The sequence below is a fragment of the Gopherus flavomarginatus genome, chromosome 1 (assembly GCF_025201925.1).
Source record: "Gopherus flavomarginatus isolate rGopFla2 chromosome 1, rGopFla2.mat.asm, whole genome shotgun sequence".
NCBI classification, from domain to species: Eukaryota; Metazoa; Chordata; order Testudines; family Testudinidae; genus Gopherus; species Gopherus flavomarginatus.
Genome location: NC_066617.1, coordinates 208,658,844 through 208,683,388, shown reverse-complemented (window position 1 = coordinate 208,683,388; position 24,545 = coordinate 208,658,844). Strand labels below are relative to the sequence as shown.

Below are 24,545 nucleotides of genomic sequence, written 5' to 3'. Positions count from 1 at the left end.
TGGATTTACCTATGCTGATGGGAGAACCCCTCCTGTTGACAGAGGTAGTGTCTATACGGAGGCTTTGCAGCTGTGCTACTGTAGCATTTCAAATGTAGACAAGCCCTGAGGATGAGGAGACTTCCACATCTTAGTCACATGTCTGAATCTGGACCAGGAGGGTACTGACAGATTTGTTACCATCTCACAGCTGATCATTAGCTTATGTGTAATGAGTTACTGTTGGGCTCTGTTCAGTTTTTAGTGGCTAGTTGGCCACTGGCATTTCGATAAAGCCATAATTCAGTGTCCAGGAAGACCTGAGATAAGGTGAAAATAGCACACTGATAGTGGGCAGTGTCGGGGGGGAAGCTTACATTGCTGCCCTCGATGTGTGTGCTGCGGGGTGAAAGAGAGGGGAAGTAAATCTCCAGTTGACCCAAGCACCTTTCACTAGCATTAAATGCCTCTCCGACAAGTAACCACTGATTTGTCTATTAAATTGTTCTTGCCTCTTTCAAAGAAATCACCTCAGAAACAGAGGACCTCTGTGAAAAACCAGAAGATGAAACAAAGGAAATGATAGCTCAGGACCTGACCACCAAAAGATCTCCGGAACCACATTCAGAGGTAGTTCATGTTTCCATATTTAATGCAAAGTTTAATATGAAATGCGCTCTAAACAAATCTTAAATTGTTGCCAGAAGTGAAATCTACAAGAGTCAAACACTGCCCTGACCTAAACCCCCTATAGTACCATTGTAATACTCCCAGTATCCCTCCACTAGTGGTTTAGTTGGGCAACTTTGTGTATGCATTGTGGTAGAAGTGGATCTCAATGAGGGATTTGAATGCAAACAGGAGCAGCAGACTTGCAGATCAGAAAGGACCTTCTATGCATTGGGCTGGACTTGTAAGGAAGCACAAAAACTGCTGTGGGAAAAAAGGATAAGAGGAGGGTGAGGTTGGGACCATTAGTGAAACAGCAGGAGTGATGTGATTAGAAACAAGGTGAGTGTGCTTGAGAGGGCAGTATTATGCAAGGCAGTGAAGGCTAAGACCTTTTTTTTAGGCGGAGGGGGGGGATGAGGGAGTCAGTGGAAGGGCTTCAAAGGTGGATAACAAGGGCAGATTGGGCAAAAAAAAAATTCAGTGGATGCTTCTTGTGTAGATTAAAGTGTGGTGTGTGGGGCGGGGGAAGGGAGAGGAGACATAGTGTGAGGAAAGCCAGAGAAGTAACTGAGGTGATGAGGGCCTGATTGAGAGAGTGTTAACTATCTGGATGGGAGAAAGGTTTGATCTTCAAAATGCTGTGGAGGAACAGCTGGATTTGGAGACAATACTGATAACCCTGTCATTGTTTCCTAGTACTGAAGTCTCCCAGACATCTTTTCATTTTGTTTTGTCTTTAACAGCATTTAAAGATACCTACAAGTGAACACATTTTGATTTCATGCTGTTAATTTTCCCCACTGCCAAGTGAAATTGAAACTCTTAAAACACGTGTTTTTCCTTTCTTTTGAAGGGAATCCCTGTGTTATCCCAGCCAAAACGGGAGTCCACTCCAGTATCTGCTAAGGATTATAGCCTCTCTGAGTTGTTGTCCCAGCTGGATTCAGGGATCTCGCAGACAATGGAAGGCCCTGAAGAACTCAATCGTAGCGCTTCTGAGTCCAAACTTGCTTCCAGTGACAAGAGGCTTTCAGGGGTTTCATCTGTGGATTCGGCCTTTTCCTCTAGAGGTTCCCTGTCACTGTCCTTTGAGAGAGAGAACTCTGGAAGCGGTAAGTGTTGGTGATTTTACTGGAATGAGCCATGGGAGACAAGGTGGGGAGTGAGAGGGGTATTTTATAAACCCCACTGTTCCATAAATCAGAGCATTGACTGTTTTGCCCTTAGCACTATTAATTTGTTCAATGTTTGTAAATGTTGTATAAACCTTCAGCCTGAAATGGGAAAGCATTGTGATTTGAAACTAGGGCAAAGATTTTTATTTTTTCTTCAAAAATGAGTGCCTAAACCTGAGTTCCAGGGTGCCTAAATATGGGTTTAATGGGAGACGTCTGGCCACTTACTTTACTATGGAAAATCAAGTAACTTGTTTAGTTGCCTAAATACAGACTTCAGTTACCTATAATTGGGCTCCTTTTTTTAATATCTGAGCCTAGCGTCATACAGTTGGTTCAATACAGACATGATGAGAACCATAATAGATTTTTTTTCTTCACTTCCAAGCTAGTGGTCCTAAAGACCCTATTTTAGTCCTGGATTAAATTGAGATAATTGCAGGGATGAGGATAGATCACCTGCGGAATGTCTTTCCTACCCCATCATGCTCTCCTGCCTACTTTCATGAGAGAAGACAAGAACAGAGTTAGCACACATTCCCAATCTGATTTTTAAAATTTGTCCTAACTATACTGCAAGGTGTTGTGGATTAAACTGCAGTTTAATTCCTAGGCAAGGAAAGGTAATGACTTTATTCACTGTTAGCCTGTTTCAGTCATGAAAATAAAATTCTTGATTGTAATAGAATTTTGATGCTCTTTACCCACTCAGATATTGGCACAACAGATATTCAGAAGAGAAAACTGGCCGAGGCAATTATATCTGGAGACACGAGCAAATTGATGAAGATTCTCCAGCCCCAGGATGTTGATCTTGTCTTAGATGGAAGCTCCAGCCTTTTACACTTGGCTGTTGAAGCAGGTCAAGAAGAATGTGTCAAGTGGCTTCTTCTATATAATGCCAACCCCAACCTGACCAACAAGAAAGGGTCCACTCCTCTCCATGTGGCCATAGAGAAGAAAATGAAGAGCATTGTGGAACTTATTCTGGCACGGAAAATCAATGTGAATGCCAAAGACGAGGATCAGTGGACTGCTCTTCACTTTGCTGCACAGAATGGGGATGAGTTCAGTACCCGAGTGCTGCTTGATAAAAATGCATCCCTGAATGAAGTGGATTTTGAAGGAAGAGCCCCCATACACATAGCCTGCCAGCATGGACAAGAGCACATAGTGCGGATACTGTTGAGAAGAGGTGTCAATGTGGATATCAAAGGCAAGGATGGCTGGGTACCACTGCACTATGCTGCGTGGCAAGGTCATCTCTCCATTGTAAAGCTTCTGGCAAAACAGCCGGGTGTGAATGTGAACGCGCAGACAGTGGATGGAAGGACCCCATTACACCTGGCAGCACAAAGAGGGCATTACAGAGTTGCCCGCATTCTTATAGAATTACAGTCCGATGTCAACGTACGGAACATGCTTCTGCAAACGGCTCTCCACGTAGCTGCTGAAACTGGCCATACCAGCACTTCAAGGCTGCTTCTTAATCGTGGCGCAGAAATAGAGGTAGCGACAGCGGAGGGATGCACAGCACTTCATTTAGCCTCTCGCAATGGACATCTAGCAACTACCAAACTGTTGCTAGATGAAATGGCTAATGCTCTGGCTAGAGGCCCTTTGAACAGGACAGCGCTCCACCTTGCTGCTGAAAATGGACATGCTGAAGTAGTCGAGGAACTCATAAATTTGGAAAATGTGAATGATTCTGATGAGGAAGGGCTGACAGCTCTTCATCTGGCAGCGAGAGGCGGACATGCAAAAACAGTTGAGATTCTATTAAAACATGGGGCCCTTGATAACTTGCAAAGCCTCAAGTTTCAGACTCCACTGCAGCTGGCTAAGCAAAGTGGGAATAGCTCTGTTGTCATGCTGCTAAGTGAGACTTAGCTGAACAAACTCTGACTCTTGAGGTTTTTACTGGAGCTTGACTCTCTTGGGGAGTTGTCCTGGAATTGCGCAGTGACCTGCTTTTCTATTCAGTCTGCAGATAAGTCTGAATTCCAGCCAATCAGAAACTGCATTTTAGAGAGGTAGCATGGCCTAATGAACTGTGTGTAGGACCAAGAGCCAGGAACTCCTGAGTACTGATTCTAGGTCTGTCATTTGTGTGATCTTGGGCAAGGCATTTTGTTTCCTTCCCAACCTGTACAGTGGAGATGAAAGTACTTATATAACTAACCTCACAGGGATGTTGTGAGGGTTAATTAGATGGGGTTTAAATAGTGCCTTAATTTTTTCAATGTGCCATACCCAAATTTAAGTATTATCCTCCTGGCTTCTGATTTCTTCAGGCACATGGTGGGACAAGCATATTATTTCAGATGATTGGATTATTACATAATCCATCCTTTGTCTGTGTTTTTAATATCACTTGTTACCATAGAGGCATTGACAGCACACAAATCAATTTGAAATGAGCATTGTTAGAAAGACGCAAGCTATTTATTTAAAATGTGTTTTAGGATAGACCTGTTTCAACCTGGACCACATGGCTGAGTGTCATAATTTCATTTTCAGAAGATACAAAATGGAATATATGAAAATGCTCCGCTTCTTTCATTGTAATATAGAGATGTTGATTATAAAGCCACACATTTCTGTTTACTCAGAATGGTCAAGAGACTATCTTCAGTCAATGCGTATGGTAGAAGAATTCTCAGACTGGCTGGTGGAGTGAAGCACAGATGTTCACTTTTGATATACAATAGTAACTTGTATATAGTGTAAGATCAGTAAAATATAAGATTATTTTTTGTTACCAGTCAGTTGTGAAATAAGGATCTGTTAGTGTGTAATGTGAAACTAGAAGCAACTAAGTGTTTTAGGGTTTTTGTTTTTGTTTTGTTTGGCTGAAATTAATTCATGATGAACTGTAGTTAAATGTTGTTGTTATATTCTAATAACATTATAGAACTCTTCACAAGCAGTTTGTTTAGATTAGTATGTAATAGAACCACGTGTACAGTGGCACGCTATGTGTCCTAAATGAATGAACTGTGGTGAATTGTCTAATATAAATATACTGTGTATATAGTATTTCTACCAGTTGTATACATTTTCTACAGCAGAAAATATTGACACTGTTTAGGCTTGGGTATGTTTTAATACGCCTCTTAATGTTCACGCTTTTCAAAGTTCAAATGTGATCTGTTTATCAATAAATATAATGTTCTATATCTATTGCATGTAAATTCTTCTACTTAGGCAAAGTTTGCTGTAATTAGTAGAAAAACAAGGTAGAGTACATCATGCAGTTAAACAAACTGAACTACTAAACCTTACTAGGGTGGGTGAGTGGAGGGGTGTGTGTGTGTGTGTGTGGGGGGGGGGGGGGGAATATACAAATTACTACCTTTCCATTATTAAAGGAGTAGGGCTTTGTTCTGTTTTGGGGCAATAAACCAAACTGATCAACGGGGACAGGTTAAGTAGCTCTTTATTGACTGACTGAGGAAAATAACAGTTTATTTTGCTATTATATACATGATTTAATGCTGCCTGTCTAAGTTTAAAAGCTTGAGGCATTAATTAAAACAAATAAAAGGCTAGACAGTCATATTAGCTTTCTTCACTTATATTTTTAGATTGAATTTGTTGCTCATAAAAGGTGCCATATGACAGTCCTGGAAAATGACTGAATGTGCTTATATTAGTGCCGTATAGCAAAGTGCTTCACAGAGTAATCGGATGAAAAAATCTAAACCATTCCAAATACATATTCAACTGTTTCAAACTGTTAGCTACTCTAGAGAATGTACCAGTGAGAAGAATTCTGTTACTTTCTCTTTAACACCAAGATTTAAAAAAAAACACAAAACAAAAAAAAAAAAAACCCCAGGAGTCTGAAGTTAGGCTCCAAATCCATACGTAGCACTTACATTTGGAACTGCAGGCTGCTTAGCACTTTTAAAAATCACCTGCTTGGATGGGATACTTCACTGACTGCTCATGCTGGTTATATTAGAGCGTAGCTATTTACTCCATGCCAGTGGATAGTATTTATTACCCAGTATTCAGGGCCGGTGCAACCATTTAGGCAGACTAGGCGGTTGCCTAGGGCGCTGAGATTTGAGGGCGCCAAAAAGCACCCCCCAATTTTTTTTAAATGGTTGAGCAGCCGCTGCTGCTAGGACAGAGAGGGAGTCTGAGCTGCTGGCGGCAGCCGGCAGCCCAGGGTGTCCCCTGGGTCAGGGCGCCACTGCGGCAGCCGGCAGCCCGGGGGCGGGGGTCCCCTGGCCCAGGGAAACCCCGGGCTGCCAGCTGCCGCAGAGGCGCACTGACCCTGGTTCAGGGCGCCACTGCGGCAGCTGGCAGTCCAGGGTGTCCGGAGGGGGCGGCAGGCAGCTCCCGTGGAGCTGCCGCAGTCGTGCCTGCGGACGGTTGGCTGCTCGCGCGGCTCCGGTGGACCTCCTGCAGACACCACTTTGGCAGCTCCACCGGAGCCGTGGGACCAGGGCGCGGGGCAGCGAAATTGCCGTCCGCCTAGGGCACTCAAAACCCTAGCGCCGGTCCTGCGAGTATTCTGGATTACATATACAATGCAGCCTTTAAATCTCTGCCATGTTTAAGAGCATGGAGTCCTCAGAATGCACTTTCAAAGCAGAGGCCAGAAAGAAACTGACTTTAAAATAAACCAAGTTCTAACTTTGTTCTGTTCTTCATAATCTCTCCTGAATAGATGCACCTATCAATATCTTGATTATTCTGAATCCCTTCAATGTGTTCCCTGTAAAATAGATATCCTTGTGGAAAATGCAAAAGCATGAAAATTCTTTTATCAGAGAAATTTCTGGGTCCATTGTAATTTGCCTCAATCCTAATCACCAGCACCCTACTTAAATTGTAATCCTTTTGAACAGTGTTGGTGGTGATCATTCTACATTTTGTGATTGGTTATAGTTGCTGATGTCCACTAGAAATGGGGGCTATCTCAAACTTGCTTTTACCTGAAATCTGAACTAGATTTCAAGTCAGACTTGAAAAGCTTGGTATAACCTACTCAGCAATCTAGTTCCCATTAGCAGTGACCCTGAGGGTTGATGTTACCTAATCTGTCTTTTGGGAATAGTTTGACTGACTGGACAACATCCTGTATTTTGCAATATGTCCCCAAACTATTTATTTTTTCATTACACAGAAAAGGAATTCTGTAACCTACTGCATCTGAACCACTTAGCGCAGAGTGTGGAAGGTGCCTAGAAAGCTGCTATCCACAAACACCAGAAGTTGCAGCAGAAGGAAAGGCTCACTCATGTAACTCCTTATAACAAGTTGTCAGCCACCACCTTGCCAGTACATTCCTTCCAAACAGATTAATAATCATGCATCAGCTTCTAATTGAACACAAGGCCACATACTAATGAACATTTTCCATGCAGCCTTTCGCAATAAGAGGCATTGGCTACACCTTGCAAAAGAGTAAGTGAGGCTGGCACTGAAGCCATTCCTGAGGGACAAAATTAACTCTTCAGCAAAGGCTTATGGGAAGGGAAAAATTAAGGGTGACGTGCTGTCACTCGGAGATGCTGCTCCATGTCCACTAACGGAATATGAGGGAAAAGTTCAGTTCAAATGAGTGGGAACTTTTTGATATTTCAGCTAGTACAATGTGCATATCCAAAACTTTTGTGTGTTTGCACTCATGTTTTTTGGATACCAAACATGATCCTTTGAGGGGACCTGATTTTCAGTAATTGCCAACTACCTGTCTTCTGAAAATCAGGCCCTTTAAAAGGTGTCAAGTTGGGCACCTATATAGTGCACAAAATCACTAATGTCTCTTTAAAATCATTCTCTCTTTAAAGATTGGGATCATCAATACAGATTGTCCAATATCAATATTATGCTATGTCTACACAAGAAAATTGTACTAGTTTAATACTCTAGTGCTAAACGTTGTGTGAATACTCTTATCTTGGTTTAAGAAGGATGTATTTTGGCTTAGCTTAAATGATTTCCTAATAAGTCAAAACAATTTTTGAAAAAATGAAAATAAGTATCCACACAGTGTTTCGCACACTTTAAATTACTTCTGTTTAAAATCAGCTTGGAAGTTAAACAAGTGCAACTTCAACACACACAGTCTTTCAAATTGGAGGCTCTGCCCACTCAACCCTCTGGCTCCCCAAAAACCTGGGAAAATAGATAGTTTGAAAGTCAATAAAGTTGGACTCTTTAGAATCAAACGTTGCTTGAGAGCCTCTGCTGAGAACCTCTATCCTCCTGCGATTCTCCAGAGATTATTTAGTCGATCTGTCAAAAGAGTTCAGGCTTTCAATTCTTGAAACAGCATTATCTGCATGCAACTCCACCTCATGCTATGGTGCTAATGGCAAAGGTGATCCTTAGAGTTTCAATGCATGGTCCTCTGGTTCTGTGTATCCTCAGGCCACAATGCTACTGAAGCTTCATTTCCAAGAGGTAGCAAGGAGGAAAACGGCTCATCCAGTTACTGACTGAAATCTTGCTAATGTTGAAATATGCTCTGGTTAGAGAATACTAGCCTCAGCATTTCAAAGCAGTTTTCTTTCATAGGCGGTGCACCTGACTTTTAAAAAAGTCTCCCAATGTACATGTGCAACTCTTCATGAAGGATTGTGTTGTAAATGTCTTTTCCATGCCAACTTCTGTGCATGCATGTGAGATATGATCAACTGCTCAAGCATTATGTTAGTGCACAGAAGTACATATTCAGGGCTATGCATATGTATGAAGCTGCACATACACAACAGGCTGGGTAGAAGTCACACTGAAAATTGGGCACTGCATAGGTAGACTCAGTATTTCCTTTTGTTGGCATTGATGCAAACTTGTGAATGATGAAAATTATTTGTATTTAGGAATGAGCTGAATGGTACAAGGCACATTTCTCCACTCTTGCACCTCATGCCAGGACCTGGCACGAGAGCATTCCCTGCAGCTTGCGAAGCACAGAGCTGCTTTCTCCCACTCCTCCAAAGCGGATGGGAAGGAGGTTGGGTTAAGGCTAGATGAAGTCTGCTGCACTTTCCTAAGAAATTATGCAGAATGTGCACTTCCTCTGTGTAGGGGGGGATTGATTGCACTGGGATGGTGCCTAAGAAGTCTCCTGGCCTCTGCAGCATCCACAGTCCAGGCTTGTTCAGTTTGTTCTTGGTCACTGACAGTTTTGTTTTAGCTTCTGCATAAAGCAAAAAGCTGTTGAACATTGTTGCTACAGGCCTCAGAAGGAAGCATCAGGCTTGCAGTTCAAACATGCTTTGACTCCTCTGTGGTAACAGAAAAGAATGTGAATTTATTGCTAACATCCCCACAGGCAAATCTAAACCCTTCCATTCATTTCCCTTCTGTTGCATCATCTTGATTCTGCACGGCAGGTTACAAGAAAAACAAGTCACACCTGAGGGCTGTGCTATAGAAGAGATTGTGGGGAGGTTGAAGGTCAACTCTCCCCGCCCATCCAGAGACAGTATGGTGGCTGGTGAGAGGCTTAGGAGCAGCTTTCTTAAGGATGTGGCAGATTTTCCATCACAGGAAGGTTTTATATCCAGACTTAATAAAAAGACTTAGTCTAGCTCAGCTGGACATCCTGGGCTTGGTGACGGAATCACTGGTGAAGTTTTCTGGCCTGTGTTATGGAAGAGGTCAGACTAGATCTTAATGATCCCTTAAAATCTGGCTGCTGGAGAGCCACCTTCCCTCAGAGTATATTTTCCAAATTTGAGAGAGGGAGGCCTTTCCTCAAGGACCAGCAAGGTATACGCCCCCTATTTAAGACAGCAGGGTCCTCCCGCAGAGAGATGCTCTTCCTCATTCTGTGGTACTTTGGCTCATGTGAAGGTGGTTTCTCCAATTTAACACTTTTCCTGACCGAAGCTCTTCTGCTCCCTCCCGTTCTTTTGACACCACAGCTCCTTCCAGGGGCATGCCCTCTTTGACACAGCCTGGTGCCTCTGTTCCCCCTGTGCTCTGGCTCACCTGCTAGAGAACCCAAGTGCTCTTGTCCATTTCCTCCGGGGGGAGGCTGAACCTCCTGTTATATGGAAATAACATCACATTTTTAAGGACTCCATTGTTGTCTTTGACTAAGAACAGTATTTTGAGGGGTTTTTTCCCTTGTTAACAGCACTGAGTGCCTGCGATAAGAAAATAATCCCAGTTTCTATTTTACTTCTGAGTGGTTGGTTTGGCTGCAGGCTGGCTGTGCCCCAAGAAGGAAAGGGGTGTGCAGTGTCTCCATATGTAAATAGCTGTGGCCAGTGTTCAAGGGAGGGTGGCACTTTGCCATGTCTCCTCCCATATGAGGGTAAATCGTACTCCATCTCCCTTAAGCTCAGCAGCTGGAGCATTTCATAGAACCATAGAATATCAGGGTTGGAAGAAACCTCAGGAAGTCATCTAGTCCAACCCCCTGCTCAAAGCAGGACCAACACCAACTAAATCATCAATCAATGCATTAGCCCTTGCATTGTGCCTCCAAGTGCCTTTGCAATAGAGATGCAATGTCACACTTCAGATGTTACCATACTGTGACATTCCAGTTCCATGTGATCCATCTCCTTTCGGGACATGCTTTAACCCCAGGTGGTGGCAAGGCCTGGGATAATAGCTCTGCCGCTCCTAGTGCTGAACAAAGCCAGAAAAAGAACCACAGCCCAAAGCTCCCAATGATTAAATAGACCATAATAACACAGGAAGTTGTTTCAACAGATAATGGAGTGTACGGCAGATCCTAACTTGTTGTGCGCTGACAGTAATTCAACAGTTCAGCATCACTGGCTGCCTCCAATCAAGTGAGGCTTGGGCCTGAATTAGCAGCCGTGTTGCAGGGCAGGAGTGGAATTGCTGAGTAGGGAAACTGGTGCTACTCAGCGCTGCAAAGTTCAGCCTTGAGGTATTTGTGCAGCAGCTGCCAGCAGTAAACATGACTCCAGGCAGGGCTAGTTACTCCTCAGGACCAGGGGAGCACCAAATTCATATGCAGGCTATAAAATCCTCCATTGAGCTTTGTAGGGAACAGCACCACAAACCCCAAGCTCTTAACAAGGAGGAGGTTTTACAAGTACTACAGCTTAGGTTCCTTTTAGTTGCTTTCTGGTTTTTGAGCTTTAGGGGTTCATGTTTTCAAGTATTTTTTTTTTATGCAACTATGAGGGCTACGGCCGTTTTTTTTTTTTTTTTATCAAGCTGAGATCTCCATGTGATCACCTGACTCCATGCACTGACGCTTTAAAAAAAAAAACACCAAAAATCACAACACTTGTGTTAAAATTGTGAGCATTGGCAACACTGAAATTTCTCCGCACTCTTTTTGAGTCAGGTTTCATTAGTTCCGTTTCCCTCTACTGAACCAGAGCCTAAATCTGAGCACTGTTATTTCCTTGGAAAACAACTAGCTAGAGTCTTGAACCAACCCTCCACATCCTTCCCTGGGGGATTCCCTCTACACCTCCAAACTGAAACTGAAATTTGGGTTTCACTTTGTTAATGGCCTGAACCAGGAACCCAAACCCAAACACCGGTCAACTTTGGATCTAACTTGGAATTTCTCAATGTCATGGCTCAGGTCCATTGCTAGGGAAAACAAAAGTTTCAAGGGTGAAGGCCTTTCTTCTCCAAAGGGCAGACTGTGCAAGGTTGTCCCTGGCCATTACAGAGGTACCAGGGAAGGGAAGGATACCAGAAGTGCAGCAACCCAGGGGCATTAGCAGGCACAGGCTGCGCTAATTCTATAGGACACTCATTAGGTTGCTCAAGGACAGATTTTGTTTTCCTGAGGCACACTTCCTGCCCAAGTGCTCCCTGGGTCAACCTGCCTCCCGCTTCAATGCAGGCCAGTCCCTTAAAGGCACAATTTGGCTGTGTGTGTACATTTTTTTTTCTTTTTAAACAGGAAGCCTGATTTGGGTAACCCTCACCTTATTCAAGTGTGTTCAATGAGATTTTCCATGTGACTAAGTGCTGCTTGGGGTCGATAAGGGCTGCAAAATCAGACCTAGAACAAAAGAGGAGGAACTGATCCAACCAGCAAATTACTCCTATTCTTACATGGTTCATTTATGCCTCAGAAATAGTCCATGGAAATGAATCCTGACCACGTGAACTTTGATTTAAGATTCAGCTCTGGGGCTGCCTTCCTTCACTTATTTAAAAGGCCAACCCTGGGCCATTAAACATTTTGGATATGATTTTTGAATATAGCTGCTCCACAAGTGGATAGACGGATGACATTTAAGCATTTGTCATGTAACACAGTGGCAGTATCTTCTGACCCTTAATGGTGAAATTCATGCTTTAGTTTCCCATTATTTTGTGTTTGCTAAAGGCACCCAGCTAAGAAAATGTTTAGTCCAAGTGTAATCTGTGATAGTCACATATGGAGCAATTCTATTAAACGTTTGGCACAAATGTTTGTCACAGAAACCGGTCCCAAATGTACAAGATGTAGCAGGTCTCAGGTATTTACAATATGATCATTTAGATTTACATTCCTGGGGAATACAGAGGTAAAACTTAAAAAACCCCAGAGATCTCATTCATGTTTGTATTACATTTTTAAATATTTTTATCTAATCAGCAGATGCCATCATCATAGCCTGGACAAGGAAGCTGACTAAGGCTTCAGGTTGACTTAACCTAACCATTAACTTCCCAAGGTATGTATAAGACCTTTTGTTCCATAGTATCTTTCCATTTGATTTTGATTTTCAAATGATGTAACAATCCCAGTCATGCTCAGTCTAGCCCTGTGTTGCTCTTCTTCTGTCATTGATTTACTAAGTGGCTTTAGTGCTTATGGAAAGTGGAAGACAGCCCTTGAGACAGAAGTCTTTTGTTTGTTCATTCAACAGAGCAAGTTTCCACACCCCCACAGAAGTGTCTCAGCTAAGAGCCAGAGAGACCTTGCTTGGGATGAGTAGGTAGTTGTGCATTCTTGGTCTCTTTGCTGAGAGATCAGCAAGAATACCATAAGTGCCAGTTGTGATGGTAGACCACCAAACAGCCATCAGGTGATGACCTTCTGTCTCACCCTGACCTGGTCCAAGTTTGAACAATGACCTACTAGCAAAAGCTTCTGTATTGCATTACCAGTCTCCAAGCCAACCAGTCCTTCTGGCCTGCTCTTTTCTCCCCTTGTTGTTGTTCATGAGATAGTGCTAACATTTTTCAATGCATTGGTGAAATTCACCCTGGCACAAATGCCCATGACCCACTTAAACACTCAGGTCTTGTGCTGGTACTCTGTGTAGGGGTGATCATCATCCTCCTTTTTATGGATGTGATATTTGCTCTAAAAAGGTACAAACTTCCATAGCACTTTCCAAAATTTAAAGCACTAAGGCTCCACCTGCCCCCATGGGTAGGGACCTATAACTAGCCCTGTTTTACAACTGGGAAACTTCCTTAAAGCAGAGAGGTGAGATGATGTGCCCAAAATCACGTGCGCAAGGCTAGGACAGAACCCAGAACTCCTGACACTGAGTTTTGTGCTCTCATCACAAGACCATAGTTCCTCACACAGTTGTGTCAGTTGTTCTCACACAAACCCTTTGACTTGGGCAGCAAGCTAACACTGGCAATATATCCGGCTTGTACTGGCATGTAGAATACAACAGGTGGCTATGAGTAACAGTAAACAATCCTGCCTTTAAAAAGGAGGGTCAGTGGTTACTTCTTTTTTAAAAAATGTTTTCCAGCAGAGTTTAGTTTTTGTACCATGAGTAGATTGTTTTCAGATGTTGCCATTTTTCCTCAGTTCATTTCTCCCTCCCCACCATTAGCTATCAAAAGCAATTTCTTAATTAAGCCGCGCCCCCCCCCCAAGTTTTTCTCCCTAGTAGTTAATCAGGGGTGTGACTGGTTAGTTACTAGTTAATTTGGCAAAGCAACATTATTCAATAGCTATGGGTTTATGGTACATAATCAACTTTTCCTGCTGTGTGGGGGCTGGAGCTCCCTGTTCCTCTCCTTTTCCTTCTATTGAGCCGCTCTTTGGTTGTCTAGATAATTAATTGTCTCTTGCCTGGGTGTGTTTATGAAAAAGAATGTAGAGGCATAAGTTTTGTTCTTTCTCCAATCTTGTGAAATGTGCTTGCGTTCCGGTGAAGTGTTTCTTCCATTAATGAGTTAGGTGGTGGTCTTTGACAAAGCAGATGTTTTCAATCAGAAGCTGTCCAAATACAAAGGCTCAGAAGAAAAGTAATGGTCCTGCTTTGGTTTAGCTGGTAACATTGTATTAACTTTTTCCTTTCTTTGGAGCCCCCCCAAAGGTAGGCTCTCCTACTTTCTATTATTAGCACCTAGTCCCCTCCCCCACCCTATTATGCTAATCACTATAGATGCAAATAGGAAGAAACTGTTCCTACTCTGAAGAATGTACAATCTGGATAAAGGATTTGAGAAAGGAAGCATTATTATCTCTATTTTGAAGATGGGGAATTGAGGCTTAAAGATTAAGGCTGAGAGTCTACAGATATTTAGGCACCTAACTCCTATTGAAATCAATAGAAGTTAGGGGCCTAAGTATCTTTGTAGATCTGAGCCTAAATGGCTTGCCCAAGTTCATACAGTAAGTCAGTGGCAGAGCCAGCATCTGAACCCATATCTCCAGAGTCCCACTGTAATGCTTTAATCACACGGCAGTTCTTCCTCCACCTGTCTGTCTCTCGACCTTTAGTCAGGGCAAGGACTGATCCCTATAGGTGTCGCCTCTGAGCCACTGACTCCTGCATTAACTTATATTGCTGGAGTCCTCATTTTCCCCAACAACTCATGGAAAATCACTGCTGTTTTACCCTTTTGCACAATAGATTTCTGCTGTGTTCCTCCTGGAGATAATAGACCCACACTCGCCAAGCAGCTGGAAAATACCTGCATTTCAGGGATATTTGCTTGTTTTTAAATATCTCAACTTTGTACCTTCTGAAGTTCACCCATCACTAGTCCTAGCATGTGGCACTGGTTTGCTCCTTGCTCTTTGTACATGAGTGTAAAGGCTGGGAGTCTTATTACCCAATTTGTCTCCATTTTCCTTGTACCACCTGATCCTGCCAATGTAACTGCCCCATTATGCTGACTCAATAACTCCATCTCCGTGAGTGGCGTAAAGTCAAGGTCAATATAGTTAGGTCGAGGCAGTGTCGGGGTAGACATTGTGTTGCTTACGTCATTACTGGCTTTCAGGAGCTATCCTACAATGCCCCATACTGACAGCACAATCGATACAACAAGCACTCCTGGTGATGATGCTCACCGCTGACACAAGGAGCAAAGCATAGACATGCCCATGCAATGTAATTATTTGGGTGGCTGTATGCTGATTTAACTTAAGTTGACTAAATTTTGTAGTACAGACATTGTGTAAATAACACTGTATACAGAAAGCAATGCTTGATTAGGAGTGTTGTCTCTAGCTAAGATGCATCTTAGGGTACGTCCACACTACCCGCCAGATTGGCGGGTAGCAATCTATCTGTCAGGGATTGATATATCCCGTCTCACCTAGACACGATATATCGATCCCCGAACGCAATCCTGTTGACTCCGGAACTCCATCAGGGCAAGTGACAGTAGCGGAATCAACGGGGGAGCTGCGGCCATCGATCCTGCGCCGTGAGGATGGAAGGTAAGTCAAAATAAGATTTGTCAACTTCGGCTACGCTATTCCTGTAGTGAAGTTGCATATCTTACATCAATTCCCCCTGTCCCACGCCCACCCCCAGTGTAGACCAGGCCAGAGATTTACAACAGGTCTTTAAAGCACACAGACGGAGGAACAGAACTTCTGTTCAATTCTGTATAGAATTCTGGCTCTGGCTGCACATGCATACATGCTATTATTTGCAAACAATTCATAGGGACATAGGACAGGGTGGAGTAGGGTGAGGTAACACAACCAGAGGCAACAGGGACATGACTTTAGTTCTTGTTGAATATATTAGACTTTTAAATGTTGCTATTTCTTCACTTTGATCCTTTTAAAAGTTCATAGGGATGGTCTGGTCACTCCCTGTGTATAATGGAAGCTGAATATTAACTTCCAGTTAGAGACAAAGGGCGTGAGGTAATATCTTTTATTGGACTGGCTTCTGTTGTTGTGAGAAACAACTTACACAGCTCTTCTTCCGATCTGGGAAACATAGTGTCACAGATAAATACAAGGTGGAACAGGTTGCTTTGCATAAATATTTAACATATATCTCAAGGAACAATGCAAGGTGTAGTGGCCAGTTAACACCACTCCAGTCATAGGGGAGAAAGAAGAAAAAATAAAAGCTGAGGGGGGAGGTTTAGTGGGTTATTGTTGTAATAAGCCATAAATTCAGTCTGATTTTTAGTGTCTAGAAAAGTTATGAATTTACGCTCTTAAACCCTTGAAATATGTGTTAACTGCTTATGCTAAACAATTTGTTCCACCTTATATTTGACGGAGACTCTCTGACATTTACCAGACCTGAAGAAGCTGTGTAAGCTTGAAAGCTTCTCTGTCTGACCAGCAGAAGTTGGTCCAAAAAAAGATGTTACCTCACTCACATTGTCTCCCTAATATCCTGGAACCAGCACAGCTACAACACTGCATACCAATTTCCTGTCAGTCAGTTGAGAAATAATCACATCTTGGATGCCCAGCCAGCATAGGGGGTTTTCACACTAGACTAGTGTATCTATATTGGTGCAAAAACCCCCAACCAAACCAAAAACCTGTGTTGTCATTCTTTGCTTTTACAGGTGAACTGCAAAGTCCAAAAGGAAACCTGAGTGTAGTACTGAAATAGGTGCTGGATACACATCTAACTAGGCCAGGTGAAGCATTCAGCACATAACTATATTATACCTTTACCTTAAGTTTTTTTTTTCCAGGTGTCATGGGGTCCACTGCAAATTCTGGACTCACTAAAGATGCCTCAGAATGTATCACTCTGGGATGTTGCATATACCATAAAAGTCAACAACTACATGATATATTTCTGCTGTGACCACAGCACACTTTAAGCCTTCCCAGTGAGAGACAGCCATTATTTTAATGCAGACAGGATGCCTTTCCTTGCTAGCAGGCACATCAAAGAAATGAAATTCATGGTGGGAAGGACTGGCAAAAGCAAGCCAGTTATGAGGCTGTGTATGCTTTAAGTATATATAATGCAGTTACATTTTAAGGTTCCTTACCTAGGAACACAGGAATTGCCATATTGGATCAGACCAATGTCCATCTACTTCGGTAACCTGCTTCTGATAGTGTTTAATACTAGAAGCTTAAGAGAGGCAGAAAGCCCTGTTCTAGGTGGTTATGGAATAACCTGCCCATAGGAGAAATGTCTTCCTCAAGAATAAAAACAATAAGAAGTCCTTCTGGCACCGTAGAGAATAACAAATTTATTTGGGCATAATCTTTTGTGGGCTAGAACCCACTTCATCAGATGCATGGAGTGAAAAATACAGGAGCAGGTATAAATACATGAAAAGATGGGGGTTGCTAATGAGAGAAATCAATTAACAGCAGGATACCAAGGGAGGAAAAATAGCTATTGAAGTGGTAAGAGAGTGGTCCATTGCAGACAATTGACAAGAAGGTGTAAGTAACAGTAGGCCTAATCTTCATGCTGGAGTCTGTTTTTGAAGTTTTTTGCTGAAGAATTGCCACTTTTAGGTCTGTTATTGAGTGACCAGAGAGGTTGAAGTGTTCTCCTACTGCTTTTTGAATGTTATGATTCCTGATGTCAGATTTGTGTCCATTTATTCTTTTGCGTAGAGACTGTCCAGTTTGGCCAATGTACATGGCAGAGGGGCATTGCTGGCACATGATGGCATATATCACATTGGTAGATGTACAGGTGAACTAGCCCCTGATGGTGTGGCTGATGTGGTTAGGTCCTATGATGGTGTCCCTTGAATAGATATGTGGACAGAGTTGGCACTGGGGTTTGTAGCAGGGTTTGGTTCCTGGGTTGGTGTTTTTGTTGTGTGGTTGCTGGTGAGTATTTACTTCAGGTTGGGGGGCTTCCTCAAAATATTTTCCTGAAGAAGAGCTCTGTGTGGCTCAAAAGCTCTTCTCGGTCACCAACAGAAGTTGGTCCAGTAAAAAGTATTACCTCACCCACCTTGTCTCTCTTTCTCATCCCAGTCAGTCAGTGTGGATGTTGTCATTATCTCCATAAATGCCTGGTCCTTTTTAGAATTCTACTATGCTATTGGCACCAATAATAGCCTGTAGCTCAGTTCCACCGGTTAATTATCCATTGTATAAAGACGTATTTCCTTTTGTCAGTTGCAAAATTTGTTGTCATTCAATGTTACTGAATGTCCTTTTGTTTTGTTTTTTATTATGAAAGAGGGTAATGAAGATATAAAATAATGTATGTAACCTCTGTCGTGTCCCCCTTTTATCTTAGGGTTTTATACTGGTGCCCATCATCATACTAGATGAGGCTCAGATACTAGAAGGTATTTAAATGCTGAACTCTGAATCAAAATACCTTTGAGGATCTGGGCCTGCGTGTTTCTCTGTGAAATCAGCTGCAATACATGAAGTCCCTAGTGCAGTCTCTGGCATGGCTCCCTTTTTGGGGTAAAAACTCTTCATAAGGTAGGGTTAGTGCTTCGGGTTTTTTAAAAATGTTATTAATTTTTTGTTGTTTTTTATGTTGATTTGTTTCAGATTGTTCCAATCTTTTCTTTAACATTTACTTACTGAAGGGTCAACATCTGACCTGGAGGGTTAGCGGAAGCCTCAGGTATGTATTGGAGAACAGAATTTGGCCCATAGAAAAGATATGTATACACAAGTGGCTTTGAAGAGAGAGTATACACTGAAAAGGCATGTGTTTTGGAGCGTACACTGTACTCCAGGTGCAGTAGGCAGAGGGAGAATGCCACTACCTGACATGAGAAAAACAAGTCCGAGTTCTGACACTTGTTTTCTAACATTCTGTAAGAAAATTGGTTAAATTCTGCATAACATTTACCTTTAATGTTCGATACTAACTTTATAAATACTCACAAATCAAATCTTTCCCCGCCTGCTGCTGTTTTTGCAATCTGTTTGACTCCCTGACTGTCTGCTAAAGAGGTAGATTTGTATCCTCTGCCAAATGCAACCTTTCATCCTAACAAAATAAATTGGAGACCATGATGGAAGAGGAAAGCCCCTTTGCCAGCTGGACCATTGCTCTCAATGGAGCTGTGTTAATTTTCACAAGAAGAGGCTCTCACCCTGAATCCTTACGTATTCCTACGTGTATAATGCCTGCACTACTCAGCCCTGTCCATGGCATCTGATCAACCATAGGTGACTGTAAGCCTGCTGTCTGCAGTCTTGGGTGTAGCTGCATGTTTGTCCAAGTGGGGAGTGTTCAAGGCAAGCCCCAGAATGGGGAGTGGTAGTGGCAAGCCCCATCCACTCCCAGACAGCGAGGGGGTGGACATATGCTAGTGCATGTGCCAAGACAGATAGCTTCCTAGAAGGTACCCAAATCCACTTCAGCTGGTGTCCTCAAGCTGCTACTGAAGGTGTTCGGCCAATAGAAAGTGATGGAAACAACACCAGGGAAAGCCAGGCACTTAAAAACTAGCCCTAGTTTCCATGAAGGGTCTGATGTTCTGATTCTCCAACAGCCTGCTGTGTTCTTTGATGGGTGGCAGCATGCTGCACTCAGGTTATTCATCACACTCAAGGAAACAAGCTTGTGCATGTCAACTATGCATGCAGTTCAAGTATTGCTCAAAACCACACCACGGCTCTTTCCCTCACCCCCTCATGTGTCTTTCTCCTTTTCATTCCTGTGCTCCTTGGGGCAGGAACTGTGTCGTGGTCTGTGTTCAGAAAGTGCCAGGCACAATGTAGGTGCTATGGCAAACTAAACAATAATAAGTGCTTGCCATTTATGTTTTCCAGAGTTGCCTGTTTTGAGGGAACATAGCGGTCAGATGTTGCAAATGGGCTGTCTGTGGAGGGGACCCTGTGCACTAGAGTTGGGGGAAGCAGGAGAGAGGGGCAGGGATGACCTGATTAACGAAATATGCGAGAATCCTGGGATGGTTCTTTGAAAGTTCAGCAGCACTTTTTAAGCCTTATGAGTCAGTGGGCTCAGTCCTTCTCTTATTGAAATCAATGGGAATTTGAGCAGGGATTGGGTTCTAAGTCAGTTGCTAGTACAAACTCCCCTATATTCTGTGGCTGCAGTTTCAAAACAATTAAGCTCAAAAATACCAAAACACAAAAACATTAGGGACAATATAATTTTCACTTTTTAAATACATCATTATTACAGAATGTTTTTAAAAGTCCCTTGGCTACAGCTTACCTTCAGCTTCTCGTAACCCCTCGCCCTTCATCCAAGCTATTAAAAAAGCAGGCCAGGTAGCAATCGTCCCCCATCACTGGAAATGTTTTAATCAAGATTAGATGTTTTTCTAAAAGAGATGTTCTAGTTCAACCAGGAATTAATTCAGGGAAGTCCTATGGCCTGTGCTATACAGGAGGTCGGACTAGAAGATCACGATGGTGCCTTCTGGACAGAGGTGGCAGGTTTGCAGAAATTTTGGTGGTGCCCAGAACCCCCCCCAAACTCTGCCCCTCACCTGCCTAAGGTGCTGGGAGGGAGTTTGGGTGGGGGAAGGAGGTCTGGGGTGCAGGCCCTGGACTGGGGAAGGGGATTGGGGTGCAGGGTGCACGCTCTGGGCAGGAGTTTGGGTGCAGAAGGAGCGAGAGATTGGGCTCTGGGAGGGAGTTTGGGTGGGGGAGGAAGTCTGGGGTGCAGGCTCTGAGATGGAATTTGGGTGCAGGAGAGGGCTCCATGCTGGGGCGACAGGTGAGGATGCAGACTCTGGGACAGAGTTTGGTTGCAGGCTCCAGGCTGGTGCAAGGGATGGGAGTGCAGGGGAGGTGAGGTGTGCAGGCTATGCAATGGGGTTTGGGGATGGGAGGGGTGTGTGAGAAGGGGGTAGGGGTGTAGGCTCTGGGAGGGAGTTTGGTGGGGGAGGGGCTACAGAGGGAGGGGGTGCAGGGGTGAGGGCTCTGAGGTGGGGCTGAGGATGAGAGGTTCATGATACAGGAGGGGGCTCAGGGCTGGGGCAGACGGTTAGGGTGTGGGGGGATGAGGGCTCTGTCTGGGGCTGAGATGAGGGGTTTTGGGTGTGGTAGGGGCTCAGGGCTAGGGCCAGAGGGTTGGGGTGTGGGGGGGTGAAGGCTCTGGCTGGGGGTGCAGGCTCTGGGGTGGGGATGGGGATGAGGCGCTTGGGGTACAGACAGGCTGCCCTGGGGCTCAGACCAGAGAGGAGGGCTCCCCCCAGCCCTCTGCCCCCTGGCAACAGCGAGCTCTGGGGGAGAGGCCCTCCTCTCACCCCCGGCAGCACACTCACCTTGCACCACTGTCACTGCATGTGCTTCTAGGGCCCCTTTCAGGTCCAGGAAGCCCCCTTGCCTCCCTCTGGTGCGTGCTGGGGGGGGGGGCTGTCATCACGTGTGCACCTCCTCCCCTGCTGCCCCTCACTGGGGGTGGGGGATGGAGCTGCCCCTTGCTCAGTGTGGGTCAGGAGCGGTGACTGCAGGTGGGGAGGGCCCTGTGCTGGTGGAGGGTCCTGCCGGAAAAGGAAAGGGTCCAAGGCGGAAGGGCAGCCTGCCCTGCCACTCCTGTATGGGGGGGCACTAGGACCCTACAGCGGCAGTTAATTCTGGGAGCCAGCAGAGCAGAGTCAGCATGGAGCTGCAGGGGAGAGGCAGGGACACAGGAAGACACGGGGAGGTGTGCGGGGGGCAACAAGTGGGACTGGCAGACACTCGGGGGAGGTGCGGGGGGATGGCAGGGACGCAGGGAGACACAAGGGAGGCGTGCAGGAGACAGCAAGTGGGGCCGGGGACACTCATAAAAGGTGTCAGGGGGTGGCAGGCAGGGCTAGGGGAGAGACCTGGCACCAAACATTGGTGGAGCTGGGCCCTGGGCCCTGAAGATTGCTAGAGCCCAGGCACCACTGGCCCATACAGCTCGCTGCCCCGGCTTCTGGCCTTAGAATTTATGAATCTAGTCAGCAGGGAGGGCATGGTGGCCTTCCAAGCTGACCACGTAGCAGTCAAATACTGAGGTGTGATGCAAGAAACAAAAATAAATTATTTCCAGCTCATACAGCCTGTACTGACTGAGTCATTCCTTCAAACCCTGCCTGGGAAAGGCCAACAGCTGGGATGACACACACTATAGTAATAGATGATTACATACATCTGGCTGAAGCTAGACAAATTCAAACTAGAAATAAGGTGCACACTGTTAATGGTGAGAGTAAGAGATGTTCTAGCTCAAACAGAAGTTGTGGGCTTGATGCAGGAATTACTGGGGAAGATTCTAAGGCCTGTGTTATGCAGAAGTCAGACTGTACAATCATAATGGTGTGACCCAAGAACCGCTTAATGCCAACTGGCAAAGGGGTTACAGGAATATCTTGATTCTGTTGTGTATATTCAGGCTCACCAAAGAATGGCATGTGAGGTCTCAAATGAAAGTCGGGGTCACTCTGGTCCTTAATATCATTAAGTTTGCATCTGATGAAGTGGGTTTTTTACCCATGAAAGCTTATGCCCAAATACATCTGTTAGTTTTCAAGGTGCCACTGGACTCTGTGTTGTTTTTGTGGACACAGACTAACATGGCTTCCCCTCTGATACTTAATATCATTGTGAACTGTATGCACAGATTCTATGGAAGGAGTTATGCATATATACACTGAAAACATGTTTTAGTCTGTATCATTGTATTAGTCACCAGCAAAGGTGGAAAACAGGTTTCCCTCCAGGCAGGAGGTAAGGACTGTGCATCTCTCTGTCAAGATGCAGATTAAGCATTGTAAGCCAACACAATGGATATCCATTTACATACAAAGTGAAATGTTAGTAAGGAGATGTGAAGCCAACAGGGAAGAAGCAGCACACAGGAAAAATAAGGCAGGGGCAGGCATCCTGAGTACAGACCATGAATTTTGGGGGTGTAGGTAGGAAGCAACCAGGAGGGAAGGCAGAATGACAGGAGGACAAGCTGGAAAAGAACTATTGTGGCACTACAGCAAAGAGGTCAATTATTCAGCTGTTTGTGAGGGCACCTAATTGCATTATTCATGGGGCCCAAATAGCAGCACTATTGAAGTTTTTGACAAACTAGTTTGTTACCTTCCACCCAATGCCCCTTTGTCCTTGATGCTCAGCAACTGCAATAGGTAAAGTAGCACTAGTAGATTTGTGTGTGTGTGTGTGTGTGTGTGTGTGTGTGTGTGTGTACCTTCCAGCTTTGCTTCATCCTACTGCTCTTCCCACCTTTGTCAGATAGGTTCTATTCAATTTTTATAATTGCTTTCTTATCTACCACCTCTTGGACTGCCCTTCTTTTATTTGCATTGGTTTAGTTTCTCTCACAGCTTGAACATTCTTGTAACACAGGTCTTGATACAGCATGCCTCCATCACCAATGACTGCAACCTGGCAACTCAGCTCAGCTTTCTGCTCATGTTCTTGATGCTCCTTGGCAAAAACATTTTTTTCATTGCTGCATTTCTCCACTGTCTCCTCTCACTAGTGGCTGATGCGCTTCATGTGTTGTATGAAGAAAGATGCAATGTCTGAGATTTTTCAAAACACATTTGAGTGAATTTAGTGTTTGTGGAAGCATTAGGCTGACTGCCCCGGACACTAAGGTCCAGATCTTCAGAGGTATTTAGGCATCTGACTCCTGTTGATTTCAATGGACTTTAGGAGCCTAAATTACTTTGAGGAGCTAGGCCTAAAGCCCATTTGTGGGCAGCAGTGGTGCAATCTACTCTCCACTGTGCCTCAACTCATAATTCAAGGGACAGTCTCTGGCACTGAAAGGTTGGTTGCATTTTCATGTCCACTCAGTCCTTTGCTTCTGCTGAGAGTGCTGATAAAGCAGCCCAGGTTACTGTGACTGTTGGCCAACCACATAACAACAATTCAGGGACACCAGGTTGAAAATTTCTCACCAAAATTGTCTTTCAACAGAAAATTGGTTTTTTTTGACTAAACGATATTTTTCACAAAAAGTGTCAGCTTTCCAAAGAAAATGTTAATTTTTTTTATTGAAAAAACAAATGCCTGAAAATGAAAATATTTTGACCAAAAACTAAAATATGTTGATTTGGAAATAGAAACACTTAAATTTTCAGCTGATTTTTTTTTCAGTTTTGGGCAAAACTGTTCAATTTCTTCTAAAAAAAAAAAAAACGGGGGGGGAGGAGGGGAGGGGAAATTTAGGTGCAAATATTTTCTTTTGTTTTCATAAAAATTTTCAGGGGAAAAATATTTCAACCATCTCTAAAGTTCATCACCAATTGCGCAGGCTTAGACCTACCGACTTTAAGGCTATGGCTACACTAGAGAGTTTACAGTAGCGGAGCTGCACCAATGGAGCTGCGCTGCAGCAAGCTCTCTGTGTAGCCACTCTAAGCAGATGGGAGAAAGCTCTGTCAGCTTAATTACTCCAGCCCCTGTGAACACCAGTAGCTATGTTGGCAGGAGCTCTCCCGCTGGTATAGCGCTGTCCACACCAGTGATTAAGTTGCCATAAGTTATATCATGGAGGGGGGCAAACTCCCACCTCTCAGCAGGGCCTTCTCCAGGATTTTTGCTGCCCCAAGAGGCGAAAAAAAGGTGCAATCAGTGGCATCTCCACAGTGCTGCTTTCTTCTTTGGCGGCAATTCAGCGGCAGGTCCTTCTCTCCAAGAGGGACTGAGGGACTTGC

The 24,545-nt window shown here is 44.2% G+C and overlaps 1 protein-coding gene across 1 annotated transcript in view; it reads left to right on the top strand.

Annotated features, from left to right (window-relative positions):
• The window catches only part of RIPK4 (receptor interacting serine/threonine kinase 4), a 36,369-nt gene extending 31,401 nt beyond the window's left edge, over positions 1 to 4,968 (top strand). Inside the window, exons 6-8 of the mRNA XM_050934305.1 lie at positions 503 to 609; positions 1,505 to 1,763; positions 2,539 to 4,968. Of these exons, the coding sequence (XP_050790262.1) occupies positions 503 to 609; positions 1,505 to 1,763; positions 2,539 to 3,716 (1,544 nt within the window). The 3' untranslated portion in view covers positions 3,717 to 4,968. The remainder of the gene's footprint in view (positions 1 to 502; positions 610 to 1,504; positions 1,764 to 2,538) is intronic.
• The last annotated feature ends 19,577 nt before the right edge of the window (positions 4,969 to 24,545 follow it).